The sequence below is a fragment of the Haematobia irritans genome, chromosome 3, assembly GCF_050003625.1.
Source record: "Haematobia irritans isolate KBUSLIRL chromosome 3, ASM5000362v1, whole genome shotgun sequence".
Classification (NCBI taxonomy): Eukaryota; Metazoa; Arthropoda; class Insecta; order Diptera; family Muscidae; genus Haematobia; species Haematobia irritans.
The window spans coordinates 55,505,067-55,520,189 of record NC_134399.1 but is presented as its reverse complement, the minus strand read 5'-3'; the positions used below and the strand labels follow the sequence as shown (position 1 = coordinate 55,520,189).

The following is a 15,123-nucleotide window of genomic DNA, read 5'->3' as shown; positions in this document are numbered from 1 at the left end:
TACCCAGCTTCTCTGGTGATTATATGGAGTGGATACCCTTTAGAGATATCTACCTCTCTCTGGTACACAATAACTTTTCCTTATCAAAAGTTCAGAAATTTTTTTATCTAAAGGGTACACTTACGGGCGAGGCTGCTGGGCTAATCCGGACGATATCTGCCACTGAGGCGAATTATGACTCCGCCTGGAATATTTTAGAATCCAGGTATCATAATAAGCGCATGATTGTAGGTTCACTAATGTCTAGGCTTTTTAACATTCCAAAAAGCGATGGATGTTTCAATAGTATAAAGGTGTTACTTGATACTACGCAAGAGTGTCTGTCCTCGCTGCGGAATTTAGATGTGGATACTACCACCTGGGATCCAGTGTTGATTCATCTTTTATGTCAGAAACTTGATTTGCAGACTAGAAAGGAGTGGGAGCACTCTTTGAAGTCTTCAACCGAGCTTCCGACTAGAAAGGAAATGTTTGACTTTCTGGAAAGGACATTTCGGACTTTGGAGTCATTAGATAGCGAACAATCTTCCTCTAACAAGGATAGATCTACTAGGTCCAATTACAGGACTAGGAACACATTTTTGAACTGTAACATTGCTCAACCAAAGGGTGTGAGCTGTATTTTCTGCTCTAAAAGTCACCCTTTGTCCAAGTGCTATAAATTCCTTGCATTATCCATGGGTGCTAAGAACGAGTTTCTGTCGAATAGGAACGTTTGTAGGAATTGTTTGTCAGTTGGACATCTACAGGACAATTGTGCCTCACCTTATCGGTGTGCCACCTGTAACCAAGCACATCACACTGTTCTTCATACGGAAGGTTCGGTGAATATTCAGCCTTTGAATTCTGAGGACAACAATTTTTCCCAGATTGCTTCTCATAACTCCTACGCACTTCAAAATGTATTTCTTTACACAATTCGATTATATGTGAATACGGGTCGGGGCGGTTTCCTTTGAGGGCCCTTTTGGATCCAGGGTCTCAGGCTAGTTTGATTTCAGAGGCTGCGGTTCAATTAATAGGGGTTTAAAGGAAGCATAATTATTGCAAAATTCTTGGAGTTGGGGATAGTCATGCTAATATCTCCAGGTATATTGCCAAGTTGCCTCTGTGGTCGTCAAGAATGGAACCAGTACTAACATGTGACGCTTTGGTACTTACCAAAATAACTTCTTATAAACCATGTAAAAGTATGATTTCATTTCCCGACTTAGAGGTGGATACCTTGGCAGACCCATACTATTACAGGTCAGACCCAATTGATTTAATATTGGGTTCCGATGTTTGTTCCAAGATAAAGATTCCTACGGAATCATTCGTCCGCGGGGGGTTGTTTTTTCAAAACACCCATTTTGGATGGGTCTTTTCGGGATCTGCTGAGCCCACTAATACAAGTATTTTACTTTTCCATAATGTTAATATTGAATCGATACTACAATCGTTTTGGAGACAAGAGGACATTGTCGATAGTAGGGATCTGAGTAATGAGGAGATTTTATGCGAGGATCTATTTCGTCGGACGACATATACGTCTGATTCTGGCAAATATGTAGTGAATTTACCATTTAGGTCCCTTTTGCTCGAGAACTCGCTTCCCAATATTCATAATAACTTATTCGGGGCATTGAAACGATTCAGTAATTTGGAATCGTCATTTACGAAGCGGCCCCTATTTGCGGCCATGTATAGGGAGTTTATGCGTGACTATGAATCCTTAGGTCATATGTCCAGGCTATGTGATTTTTCTGGCACTGGCACGTCGGGGGGATATTTTCTCCCTCACCATGGCGTCTATAAAGAGAGTAGTTCCACCACGAAATTAAGGGTGGTATTTGACGGCAGTAGTCATTTAAGTGGACATAAACCACTTAATGAAGAGCTTTGTCCGGGACCGGCTTTGCAGAACGACTTGCCCCAGGTTATTATGAAATGGAGGAGGCATAGATATGCGTTTAGTGCCGATATAGAGAAGATGTTTAGGCAGATCGAGGTTTGCGTGGAACATCGACCATTTCAAAAGATTCTATGGCGTCATTCGCCTTCTGACGAGATTTCTGTTTATCAGTTGAATACGGTCACTTATGGTACCACATCTGCGCCATATTTGTCGTTAAGGGTTCTTAGACAAATATCCGATGAATTTAAATCGGAATTTCCTCATGAGTGCGGAATTTTATGTTCAGACTCATATGTCGACGATATAATTTCGGGCTCAGACACCATAGAAGGGGCAATTCGATTGCAGCAGAATTTGTGTGATATCTTAAAGAGACGGGGATTTATACTCCGGAAATGGATATCGAATTCTACGGAACTACTGAGAAACATTCCTGATGAATTTAAGGATATTTCTGTTATAAGGAAATTCGATCATGATAGTGTGGCTAATACCTTAGGCGTGCATTGGAATGTTGGGACTGATTATTTTTCATTCGATGTTCAGCTGTCTGAACCAACTACAGTTTCGAAACGTTCAATATTATCGGAATCTGCCCGTCTTTTTGACCCTTTAGGATGGTTAACTCCTTCCACCGTTATTGCGAAAAATTTGTTTAAACGATTATGGCAACATGGGGTTGATTGGGACAGTAAAGTTCCTGTGGACATTGAGAAGGAATGGATGAAGTACCGGTCTTCTTTGGGCAAGTTCGTTTCTTCACTGTTTTTGTGACGCATCTACAACGGCTTACGCTGCTGTTGTATATGCCAGAGTTATGACCGAAGGTGAGACATCTGTGCATTTGTTACAATCCAAGTCGAAAATTACTCCAATTAAGACAGTATCGATACCGAGGCTTGAGCTTTGCGCTGCTGTGCTTGGAGCGAATTTAGTTCAACGTTTAAAAGGTTCGTTAACCTTTGGTAATTTGGTGGATATATTTTTCTGGAGTGATAGCAAGACCGTATTGAGCTGGATACAAAAACCACCCTCACATTGGGTAGTTTATGTTGCCAATCGGGTTGCTGAAATCCAAAGATTGACTTGTAACACACAATGGCGGTATGTACCCTCTTCATTGAACCCTGCTGATAGTGCCTCCAGGGGCATATATCCTTTTGAACTTATAGATTGTCAACTCTGGTGGAATGGACCGGCGTTTTTAAAAACACCTCCAAATTTATGGCCAGAGACGATACAGGACTATCATACTTCCGAAGAGGCCAAGGGGCCAAAATTACACAACCATATGGCTTCTATACCGACATATCCCGATTTATTTTTGAAATTTTCGAAGCTTTCCACATTACTACGTATAGCTTCTCTTTGCATTAAATTTTGTTACAATTGCAAAAATTCTCAGTCAAAGGCAACGGGCAACCTAGGGAGTGGTATTATTAACACCACCTTGATTAGACTTGTGACAATAAGTCAAAAGATTGACTTCCCCATGGAAATCCGAGATTTGATATCGAAAAATAATTTAAAGTCAACCCCTTTGATGAAATTATTACCCTTCATTGATGATTGCGGTATTATTCGTGTGGGAGGCCGTTTGCAACAGGGATCTTTACCATATGATATGAAACATCCAATGCTTCTAAGTAAGTCCAATCCTCTTTCCAGACTTATCATAGAAGATGCCCATGAGAAAACACTGCACGGAGGTCTTGCTCTAACTATGTCATACGTTTGTCGGAGATTTTGGATATTATCTGGTAATCAATTGGCAAAGACTGTGATTCATAACTGCATGTCTTGTTTTAGGTATTCTGCAAAATTTTGTCGGCAAGTTATGGGTAATTTACCAGCTGTACGCCTAAATGTCACACGACCATTTAAACACAGTGGTGTGGATTATGCTGGCCCTATTACAATTAAAAACTCGTCTCTACGCTCATCTATAATGTCGAAGGGTTATATCTGTCTATTTATATGTATGGTCACTAAAGCCATACATTTAGAAACGGTTTCCAACCTTACCACTAATTCATTTTTGGCCGCTTTCCGCCGATTTGTATCACGAAGGGGAGTATGTACTGACATATATTCGGATTGCGGTACAAATTTTGTTGGAGCTTCAAAGGAGCTTCGTGTTCTTTACAATAAAGATAGGAAATAACTTCCGGATGATATTCGAAAGGCTTTATGTTTGCAGGGCACAGAATGGCACTTCATTCCTCCCGCTTCCCCACATTTTGGTGGGCTTTGGGAAGCGGGAGTAAAATCTGTGAAATATCATTTGAAGCGTGTTATTAAGGATAGGGTTTTAAGTTTCGAGGAACTTTCTTCTTTATTGTGCCAAATAGAGAGTTGTCTGAACTCTCGTCCACTTTGCCCACTATCTTCGGACCCCTCTGATCTGGACGCATTGACTCCCGCTCACTTCCTCATAGGTGAACCTACTGTATGCATACCAGATGAAAATTTACTGGATAAAAATATCAACCATCTAACGCGCTGGAAGTCTATTGAGAAAATCAAGCAACATTTCTGGAAGCGCTGGTATTTGGAATACCTGAATCGCCTACAAGCAAGACCAAGATGGCTTACTACAGAAAGAGAGGCAAAAGTTGGTGACTTAGTCCTTATAACAGATGAGAGGTATGCACCTGCCCAGTGGCCACTTGGTCGTATTCAAACTATTCATCCAGGTCCAGACGGTCATGTTCGCGTTGTATCCATTCTTACAAAAGGAAAAATAATTAAAAGAGCAATTAACAAAATAGGCTTTCTTCCCACAGGCACTCAATCACCGGACGGACACCTATTTGATTCTTCCTCTTCAGAAAGCCAGCATAATCATGATGCCTCTTCCAGTCAGGCTGTGAGTCGGAGCACAGCCGAGTCTAAAGACTAAATCCAAAATACTCCCACCGCACGGCATCCTTCATTTATTTCTGCGTTGAAGAACAGACATTCTGGGAGGGGGGATAATGTTACCGAAAATGTATTTTGCTGCTAACCCTATTGGAATTTAAGATATCAAACTACCTTAACTAAATGGGAGACATATTTGCTTCCCACTGTATTGGCTTCATCACCAATCTCCAAATATTTTTATTATTGTTTCTTTCATGTTAGCTTTATATTTTTCTCTTATACTAATCACAGCTATACCTACAACCATATAATCTAGTTCTATCATGTATTAATCGTTAAGTTTAGATCTTTTCTATTTCTCAATAACGGAGCTCTCAAAAATAAGAAGTTACTAAAGATTTGTTTTTGTATTATATTGCGACGAGAGACTTTATTTTTTTGTCAAGCTGTAACATTGCCTAGCTGCAATCATTTGTAATTTTTTCTTGCTCTGTTCTTTCTGGACAACGATAGAAACTACTTGTAAGAACTTCAATATTATTTTTTATTTTTTTATTTTTTTTTTTGGGATATAACTGTACAATCAAAAGTGACTTTTTTTGTAGAAGGAAATAATTGTACAGTCACCTTTTTGTTGTGACACTTTTAATTACAATCATTTGTACTGTAATACATTTTACGCATTTCGATGGCAAATAGCGTTAAAATTACATATATAATTGGATTCTTAACAAATAACACAAAAAAATATTTTGTGTACTAATTCCTTTTCATGTACACTTGATGAGAACTTTTCTTATGTTATGTATTTTCATCTGCAGAATTCGAAAATTAAAGTTAAAGTTTTTTTATGGAACAGTTTTTGAGATATCCCGTTATTTTTAGTTTAAACCCTTTTTTCACTAGACAAATCAAATCTCGATCTAGAAATGTCCGATTATATTGTTGTTGGTACTTAGGTTACGTTAAAGTGGCAGCCCGATTAAGATTCAGGCTCACTTAGACTATTCAGTCCATTGTGATACCACATTAACTATTACATATGGGCACTTCTAGTTTTAACCGTTGAACCTTCTCGATTATTTTCTTCTGTTGAACCAACCAGATTGTTCCAAAAACTTTAGCAGACTGCTTAAGTTAACGTTTTCCAGGTCCGCCAGTAATCTGAAGCTATATGCCCCTAAAATTTGCTTACGCCTTACACAAAATGCAGGACACTCACACAAGAGGTGTTTTATTGATTCCTTTTCCTCCGCATCATGACAGCTCATACAATAGTCATTATACTTCGCACCAATAGTTTTTGCAAAATCGCCTATCAGGCAGCGACCCGTTATAGCAGATATCAGGAGTGATATCTGGCGGCTCGAGAACACTAGCATATCTAGTGTGCGGTTTAAGTTTAAATAGGGCCATATTTGCTTGGTGTCGTTACAACCCTTACAATTCTCCCATCGAACATTTGCCATCATGACAGCCTTCTCACGCAGTAAGAGCTTGCAGGTAGCCAGAGGCACACCAACAGATTCTAGTTCCCCTGGAATATGTAAGGTAGTTCCTAGCCTTGCTAGCTCATCTGCTTCCCAGTTCCCCGGTATGTTCCTGTGGCCAGGCACCTACATTAGGTGAATATTGTGCTGCTCAGCCATCTCATTGAGAGATTTGCGTCAGTCGATGGCCGTTTTCGAGTTGAGGAACACAGAGTCCAAAGATTTTATTTATCTTTTCGCTATTCGAAGTTCCAGATCTTTAGAATATACTCCGAAACCCACGTTAGGCACATCTGGTATTATTTTGAGGACCGAACTGTGACCGTAACTTTTTTCCGACCACAGCGATAGCTCGGGCAACCGCACAGCCGTTGTTGCAGCTAACTGTTTGGCCAAAATGTCTAAAGGCAATAGATGCAGTATGATATTAAGGGAGTTTGTTCCTGTCTTGCTGAATGCACCTGAGATACACAAGCACGCCATACGCTGAAATTTATCTAAACAAGTCGGTTTTTGAAGTGCCGGCCACCAGACTACAACACCATATAGCATTATAGGTCTAACCACTGCCGTGTATAGCCAATGTACAATTTTTGGTTTTAGTCCCCACTTTTTCCCTATTGCCTTTTTGCACGAGTGTAAAGCTACCGTTGCTTTCCTCGCCCTTTCTTCAATATTAAGCTTAAAGTTCAGCTTCCTGTCCAAAATAACGCCAAGGTATTTTGCACACTCCCTAAAGGGAATTTCAATACCCCCTAAGGAAATGGGCCTAACCGTGGGAGTTTTGCGATCTTTGCAGTATATGACTAGTTCCGTCTTTGCAGGATTTACCCCAAGACCATTATCTTTCGCCCATTTCTCAGTCATCCGGAGGGCTCTCTGTATAATATCTCTAACTGTTGATGGGAATTTTCCCCTGACAGCTAGCGCCACATCATCTGCGTATGCCACCACGTGTATCCTTTCTTTTTCTAGGGAAACCAGAAGGTCGTTTATAGCAACATTCCAAAGAAGAGGTGATAGAACTCCTCCTTGAGGAGTGCCACTGTTCACATACCTTTGTATGTTTGCTTGTCCTAGTGTGGCTGAAATGCGTCTCTTCCTTAGAAGTTCGTCTAACAGCCTAAGTATACCTGGATCAACATTCAGAGCTGTCAGTCCATTTAATATCGAGCTCGGATGGACGTTATTGCACGCCCCTTCGATGTCTAGAAATGCCACGATTGTGTATTCGTTGACAGATAGTGAGCTTTCAATAAAGCTGACTAGTTCATGTAATGCGGTCTCAGTAGACCTGCCTTTCGAGTATGCATGTCGTCGTTTCGAGAGCAAACTTGAATCGACGCAAGTTCTAAGATAAATATCTATCATCCTCTCCAGAGTCTTAAGTAGGAATGAGGATAAGCTGATTGGTCGGAAATCATTCGCCCTCGATTGAGAGGCTTTTCCCGCTTTAGGTATGAAAACGACTTTTGGTTCTCTCCACTTTCGTGGAATATATGCTAAGTTGATACATCCTATATATATCGCCGACAACCAGGGGATAATTCTGTCAGCCAGCGCTTTTAACTCCGCCGGAGTAATTCCATCAGGTCCGGGGGATTTGAACGATCCTAAGCTATTTAACGCCCATTTATCCTCTCAGATTCTTCTTGTAAGCGTCCCAATCCAAAGGAGCTCTGGTGGACTTTGCTTTGTTAAAGAGCTTCCTGCACGATTTCCTCATATTACCTAACTCCGTAGACCACCATGGTGGTCGATTTTTCCCCCTTAGCTTCCCTTTAGGGCATGCAGCTTTCAGTGAAATGTTGAAGGCCTTAGTAATCCTCTCCACTGCGTGTTCGATAACTTGCACAGTGCTCATATTTGTCTCTGGTATTTCCGGTATCATCATATTGAACGATTCCCCATACCTATTCCAGTCAGCTTTCCTAACATTTGGCGGAAATATGGTCTTGGTGGTATGAACATCAAATTTGAAACTGATGTAGCGATGATCTGAGGAGCTGTGTTCACTTAAAACATGCCACTCAGGTATCATTTCATTCAGTTCTTGCGAGGCCAAGGTGATGTCCAAAACCTCTTGCCTGTTTTTAGTGACAAAGGTTGGGCATCTCCCTTGTTGCAAACTACCAGATTAGTACGCAAAATAAACTATTAGCGACTCTCCCCTTGCATTAGTATCACTACTTCCCCATATACTATGATGCGCATTCACATCGCATCCCATAATGAGTTTCGTCTTTGTTTTCAGTGACTCCTCAACTAAGGTCTTAACGGCACATGGAGGCATCTCCTGTCATGTCCCATATAGACCGAAGATACCCAATATTTGCATTTGGCTATTTTTAAATTGGTAACGACAGTGTCTGCATTGCACATTGAAGGTTGGATATAATGAAAGCCATAACATACACGGCCCTGAGACTTTGCTAGATGTGGCAAAGACTGAGTGTTCAATATAAACACTGCATGCCGTCTTGGCCCATCCACTTCATCCAAACGGCCAACCTTCCAATCAGCTGTTGGAAGATCTGGATTGCATTGTTTCAGTCTATTTAAAATAGATTCAGGGTCAGGAGGGTTTGCAGGTATCCACGCATGTGCTCTTGGTCTAGCCGGTATGTCTTTCTTCTCGACTAACTCTAGAGCAGCTCCTTCCCAAACTTCACCAATTAGTATCAGAGCAGCTTTAAAACATTCTATAGACCTCTGGTCCTCAAATGCGACTAGCTTAAATCGTCCTTGATACCAACCAGCCTCTTGGTGTCGAGGATCTGGGCCGGGAAACTTTTCCAGCACCTGTGAGTAGACGCCAGACAAAGCATTCTCAATTTCCCCCCATTTTTGCTTTGGAACCATACCGTCCAATGCTCCTTTAGTTATGAAAGCCATCACAAGGATGTCTTTAGCAACTGAGGCAAACGATCGTTGATCCCTTTTGGAGGATGGCAGCTCATCCGGTGATCGTTCCCTTTTTCCAGCCTCAAGAATTCCTTGAGCCCATTTTAAGGAATCGCTTTGTTTAGCCGACAATGTGCTTGGGTCGACTGATCCTAATTTCTTTAGGATAAACAAAGCATTTCTGCGTTCCTTGAATCTCCTTCATGAGGGATTACCTCCTTTTGATGCTGTTACCTTGGAAAAGGTTCGACTTGTCAAATTGTCGCCACCTGTCGACCCGTCTACAGGTCGACTAATTGGGCCTAACTCTTGGTCATTGCCCAAATTTATAACTCCAGTCGATACCCGTCCACTGGGCCCTGAAGTTAGCAACCCAGTGGATGTCTTTGAATTTCTCTGCATGGTGGCCTAATATCCCACCACACTTGAAATTCGTAGTAGGTACTTATTACGATGATTTTATCCACTATTAAAAAACACGTCCGTTCCGTTCGACGGTTGTTGGTACTTGAGTGAATAATTGGATCTGTGATAAGTTAAGTGGTGCAAAATACATAGATGGAAATAAGGAGAATTTTCGAAAAAATATGTTATACAGTGATTGTGCAGGCGAAAAAGTATAAACCATTCAAAATGAAAATCTGGGTTCTCTTCACGTTCGTGAATATGGCACTTTAACTTAAGAAATAAGACAAACTAGAAGAAAATCGACCGAAAAATGACAGAGTTATAAGCAATTCAGTGAATAAATCCGATGTCAAATGATATAAACATGATCTATTCATCCACACGAAAATGCATTTTTATGTAGCCGAGTGGCATTTTTGTATGGGACATCGGATTTATTGACTGAATAAATTTTTTGGCCGTTTTTCTTCTATGTTAGTTGGTCATATATAAGTAATAAGACCAACTAGAAGACAAACGACCGAAAAATGACAAAGTTATAAGCAATTGAATGATGTGAAATCGTTCAAATATGAGCGACTCATCCACACAAAAACGCATTTTTCTGTGACCGAGAGAAATTTTTGTGTGAGTGATTGGCTCATATTTGCATGATTTGCCATCGGATTCGTTCACTCAATGGCTTATAACTTTGTAATTTTTCGGTCGTTTTTCTTCTAGTTGGTCTTATTACTTACGTTAGAGTATCGTCTATACGACCATGAAGAGATTTCTTCCTTTTTTTTGGACTAATTGACTCTCAAACCCCATGTGTTACAGTACACTTATAGTGCATCAATCATCTCTTGCAGGCCAGTTGGATTATCGGATAGATGGACAATGTCGTCAGCGTATAGTAAAACTTTAACGTTGGTATCTGCAATGTTAACTCCCCCAGGCACAAAATCCGGCAAGTCGTTTACGTATAAAGAAAATAGTACAGGATTAAGTAGGCAGCCCTGTTTTACTACATAATGAAGTCGTCCGAAAATGTATTACTATACCAAATCTTGCTCTTCGCTTCAGCGTACGATAGTTGAATTATTCTTACTATTTTCGACGAAAGACCTATTTGAGTGAGTGAGTGAGCCAATCCGATATACGAGTCAACAGAATATTGCAAAAGATTTTTCCTAGGGTATCCATTAACGATAAGCACCTATGATTTGACGGTATGTTTGGGTTGTCCTTCTTATACAATGGTCACTCTTAAAAGATACGGGAACTTTCTCTGTGATAAATATTTCATTGAGCACTGAAAGCATTTCCCTCAGGAAACAATGCGGTGCATATTTATAAAATTCGTATTGTGTACCGTCAAATCCTGCAGATTTCCCATTTTTTAAACTCATTACTACAGTCTTTATCACAAAATTCGAAGGGGGATTCAAGAATAGGGTCAACAAAACAAGGATGACACCAATTTAATGATACTGCATCCGTTTGCTTAGAGAAACTGTTTCGGAAATGCTGTAAGAAATCATATGCTGTCAGATTTCCTTTCAGAATAGGTGTATGCATCCGCAACGAGATTGACAAATCCCACCATTCTTTGCTATTACTGACAATATCTAATTTTCTGAGATTTCCATTATGGTATTTACGTTTCCTTGCCGAACAGATTCTACGGAATTTCGCCTTTCGGGATAAATAGTTCGTCCTATTAATAATACAATTTGATACAATTTGTTTAGTGAAAAAGGAACGAAAAACTTAAAATAACGGGATATCTCAAAAACTGCTCCATAAAAAATTTTTAATCACATCTCATCAAATGTACATGAAAAAAATTTTATTTTGTAAACTAGAGTTATTAGCAAATAAAAAAAAATGATTTAGATATAATAAAAAATGGATGTGGTAGTTCCAAAAGTTTTGAAGTCTAAAGGGCTTTGTCCAAATAAATGTGACAAACATACTTTTCCTCTGTTGGTTATTACTATTAAAATTTAGTCATAGTTTTAAGCTGAAATCAAAACAACAAAAATAAAAAATTAATTTTCTTCCAAATAGATGGTGAGTGTGAGTAGTGTTAAGCAACGTCATACCGATTCTATTGCATGACATTCAAAGTACGTTACTGAAAATTTATAAGTTAAAATTAATCCAACTCACTTTCGAATGGGATGAAGGAATTGCAATTGATATGACATTATTATATTATATGTCATGTGTCATAATCACCATATTAGCACTGTTCGTGGATGGAAACTGTGGTGAGATGTGCCATCAATCAACTTGACACGTGTTTGACACGATATATTTTACATGAAAATAACAGCTAATTAAATAAAATGAACAACGTGTTAACACCGTCATAAATCATGGAAATCATCTCATAAGTATGAGTCATTTAATTGATTTTCGTTGTTAAAAACTTTCGTTTTAAATAGGCATAGAAAATTTGAAAAATAGGTTTGTGTGCCTCTAGTCAAAGATAAAATAGAACTTAGAATGAATTGGAATTTATTTAATAAATTCTTAACCACCAGTACTCAGGAAACCAAATCAGTAAAATTTTCAAAAACAAATCGATCATTTGTTTGTTTGATTAAGATGTAATATTACTCGAATATGTTAGCTTGCGAACGCTCTTTTTATGTAACCAAATTAATAAGGTTCGGACGAGTGGGTATTGGATGACAGGCCTGTTCTGGTTTTCAAAACTTGTCGTGCGTGTAATTGGAACAATTTGAAATCGAGCGTATAAAGGTTTTCAAAAAGGTGTTTGAATGCCGGCAACAAAGTGTAAAACAAAACAGCGGATGCTTAAATTAAGTACATCCGTCCTATGACAAGTCCGCGATACAAAAAGAAAATTTCAATGCATGTGTGGGAATAACCGTGGTGCAATGGTTAGCATGCCCGCCTTGCATACATAAGATCGTGGGTTCGATTCCTGCTTCGATCGAACACCAAAAAAGTTTTCCAGCGGTGGAATATCCCACCTCAGTAATGCTGGTGACATTTCTGCACTGAAAAAAATATTGTCATGAGGTCAAAGATTTCATGTCTTTAAAATACGAATACAAATTTTGCTAAGCATAGAAGACGCATTTCTCTAAAATAAAGTTATTTTCCTTGTCCAATTTTCAATGAAGTCGTATTGTCCTTATAATTAAATGATTTGACTTAAAAATGGGTATCTTAACATGAAAGAAAAAATTTATAGGCTAAGGTCAACTTGACTTTAATAATTCAGAAAAAATCTTTAAATTTAATGAAATTGTCTTTAAATTTGTTGTCTTTTTGCATCTTGACTACAAAGCAAAAAATCGTTCAAATATAGGACATGTTTTTCAAAACTTTATTTTAAAGAAGTTTTTACTTCAAATATAGCATAATTTCTACTTGAAGTCGAGTCTTAATTTGGAAAATAAAGTTGCCGTTAACTCGTTTTTAAAGGTCTTTGATAGCATATGAAGAAAAAAAGCTGAGAAAGCGAAAAATTAAAGTTTGCTTCCTAGAAGCAAGTACACAAAACCTAAATTTAAAAGAGAATTGTGTCTTAAAAGTATCCTTACTTGTATTCTCCGCTTCTTTGGCTCGGAATCAATACCAAATTTTTTAAAGTAAAGACAAAATCTTTGGAACCGAGTATGCTTTTTTTTCAGTGTGAGTGTTTCACTGCAATGTGGAACGCCGATCGGACTCGGCTATAAAAAGGAGGTCCCTTGTCATTGAGCATGGAATCATGGAATCGGGCAGCACTCAGTGATAATAGAGAAGTTTACCACTGTGGTATCACAATCAGCGTTGCCATTTTGGTCCGATCGGACCAAAATTGGTCCAAAAGATTTCTAATTTTTAAATTTGGTCTGATGGTGGGACCAAACGGAATGTGGTCCGTTTTGGCCCATTTCATAAATTTGGTCAAATTTATAAATTTTGTCTAGTATTTAAAATTTTGATTACATATTCAATAGTATCTATGCACTGAAAAAAATATTGTCGTGAGGCCGAATATTTCATGTTATTAAATACGAATGCGAATTTTGCTTAGCAAAGAAGACTCATATCTCTGATATATAGTTTTTTTCTTGTCCAAAAGTCGATAAACTTTTCAATGAAGTCATTTTGTCTTTATATTTAAATGATTCGACTTAAAAATGGGTATCCTAACATGAAAGAAAAATTCGTTTTACTTGATTCAACTTGGCTGTAATACTTCTGAAACATCTACAAAATTAATGAAATCGTCTATAGAATTGTTGTATAAAACTAAAAAGCGTTTTAAATTATATATTTTAATACTTTTAAAGTCGTTTTTTAAAATAATTTTCCCTTGTAGTCGACAAGGGCAAAGATAACATCTTTGGAACCGTGAATGTTTTTTCAGTGTGGGATTAGATATTGGAAATATTACTTGTTCAATAACACTTTGTTATTTATATATTTAAATTTCAATTTGCTCGTAGTATGCTATGATTAAATGTATACACAAGTTATGAATATTTTTTCATTCCAAAAATTTTGTCCTGCTTAAATAAAGCTTTTATATTGAAACATTGAATTCTCTTTTCGTGGTTTTATCTTGGCCACCTCTAATAGGTTATGGGCCCAGTCAATAAGGAAATTAATTAATTAACGAAAAGGAATACAATACAAATATAGCAAAATAATGGATTTGAAATTATCTTTCCCGAAGCTGAATGCCTCAAATTACCATTCATGGAAGTTCAACGTGGAGATGGTTCTTTTGGAAAGAGAACTATGGAATCATATAGTAAATGCAGTGCCCCAGACTCCAGACGCAGCTTGGAAAATGAAAGATGGTAAAGCTCGAGCCGTTATCGGCTTATCAATCGAAGATTCACAGAAAATCCACATAAGGAAGCTGTCAACTGCTAAATGACTCTGGGATGCTTTGAAAACGCAGCATGAGAAGTCTAATCTAAGTAACCAGGTAAGTCTCCTCCGTCAACTTTCGTCGAAACGAATGAACGAAAGTCAGTCGATGGAGAACCATATCACGGAATTCTTAGAACTTGTAGCGAAACTAGAGGATCTTGGAGAGGAGATCCCTGAACACAAAGGCGTATCATTTCTGCTTGAAAGTTTGCCGGAAGATTATAATGTGATTGTAACAGCATTAGAAGTCCGCCCAGAAAATGATTTAACGCTAGAAATGGTAAAAGAAAAATTAATGCATGAAGCAAAACGAAGAATGGATAATCAATTAGAAAAAGAAATAGTCTTAAAGACTAGAAACGAAAAGCAAAAATTTAATCCGAAGTGCTATTCTTGTGGTAAGCATGGTCATTTCAAAAGAAACTGCCCAAAACGGCAATATCAAGCAAAGCAGAAGGAAAATGTAAAATATGTGTCAAGTAATGATGAAGATGTTTGTTTTTCTGCCACCTCAAATAGAAATAAAAATTTTTGGTTCATCGATTCAGCGGCAACTTGTCATATGACATGCAATAAACAATTTTTCACAAAACTGGAGCGAAATTGTGGTCATGAAGTTTTTCTTGCTGATGGTACTCCGATAAAATCTGAAGGTGTTGGTGAAGAAAA

The 15,123-nt window shown here is 38.3% G+C and overlaps 2 protein-coding genes across 2 annotated transcripts; both read left to right on the top strand.

The window, feature by feature from the left end:
• Window positions 1-1,123: 1,123 nt before the first annotated feature.
• Window positions 1,124-2,671, top strand: LOC142230936 (uncharacterized). The gene has a single exon (XM_075301552.1). The coding sequence runs from the start codon at window positions 1,124-1,126 to the stop codon at window positions 2,669-2,671; it is 1,548 nt and encodes a 515-aa protein (XP_075157667.1).
• Window positions 2,672-2,714: 43 nt separating this feature from the next.
• LOC142230935 (uncharacterized) lies at window positions 2,715-14,382 on the top strand. The gene is made up of 4 exons (XM_075301551.1): window positions 2,715-3,971; window positions 4,098-4,766; window positions 10,384-10,552; window positions 14,252-14,382. Exons 1-4 carry the CDS (start codon window positions 2,715-2,717, stop codon window positions 14,380-14,382), a joined length of 2,226 nt encoding a protein of 741 aa, XP_075157666.1.
• Window positions 14,383-15,123: the final 741 nt, after the last annotated feature.

Coding starts and splice junctions, on each gene's coding strand:
- LOC142230935 (XM_075301551.1), top strand. CDS start 2,715: ATGACCGAAGGTGAGACATCTGTGCATTTGTTACAATCCAAGTCGAAA. Junction 3,972..4,097: donor GATTTGTATCACGAAGGGGA/GTATGTACTGAC, acceptor TTATGTTTGCAG/GGCACAGAATGGCACTTCAT. Junction 4,767..10,383: donor ATGCCTCTTCCAGTCAGGCT/GTGAGTCGGAGC, acceptor CATGTGTTACAG/TACACTTATAGTGCATCAAT.
- LOC142230936 (XM_075301552.1), top strand. CDS start 1,124: ATGGAACCAGTACTAACATGTGACGCTTTGGTACTTACCAAAATAACT.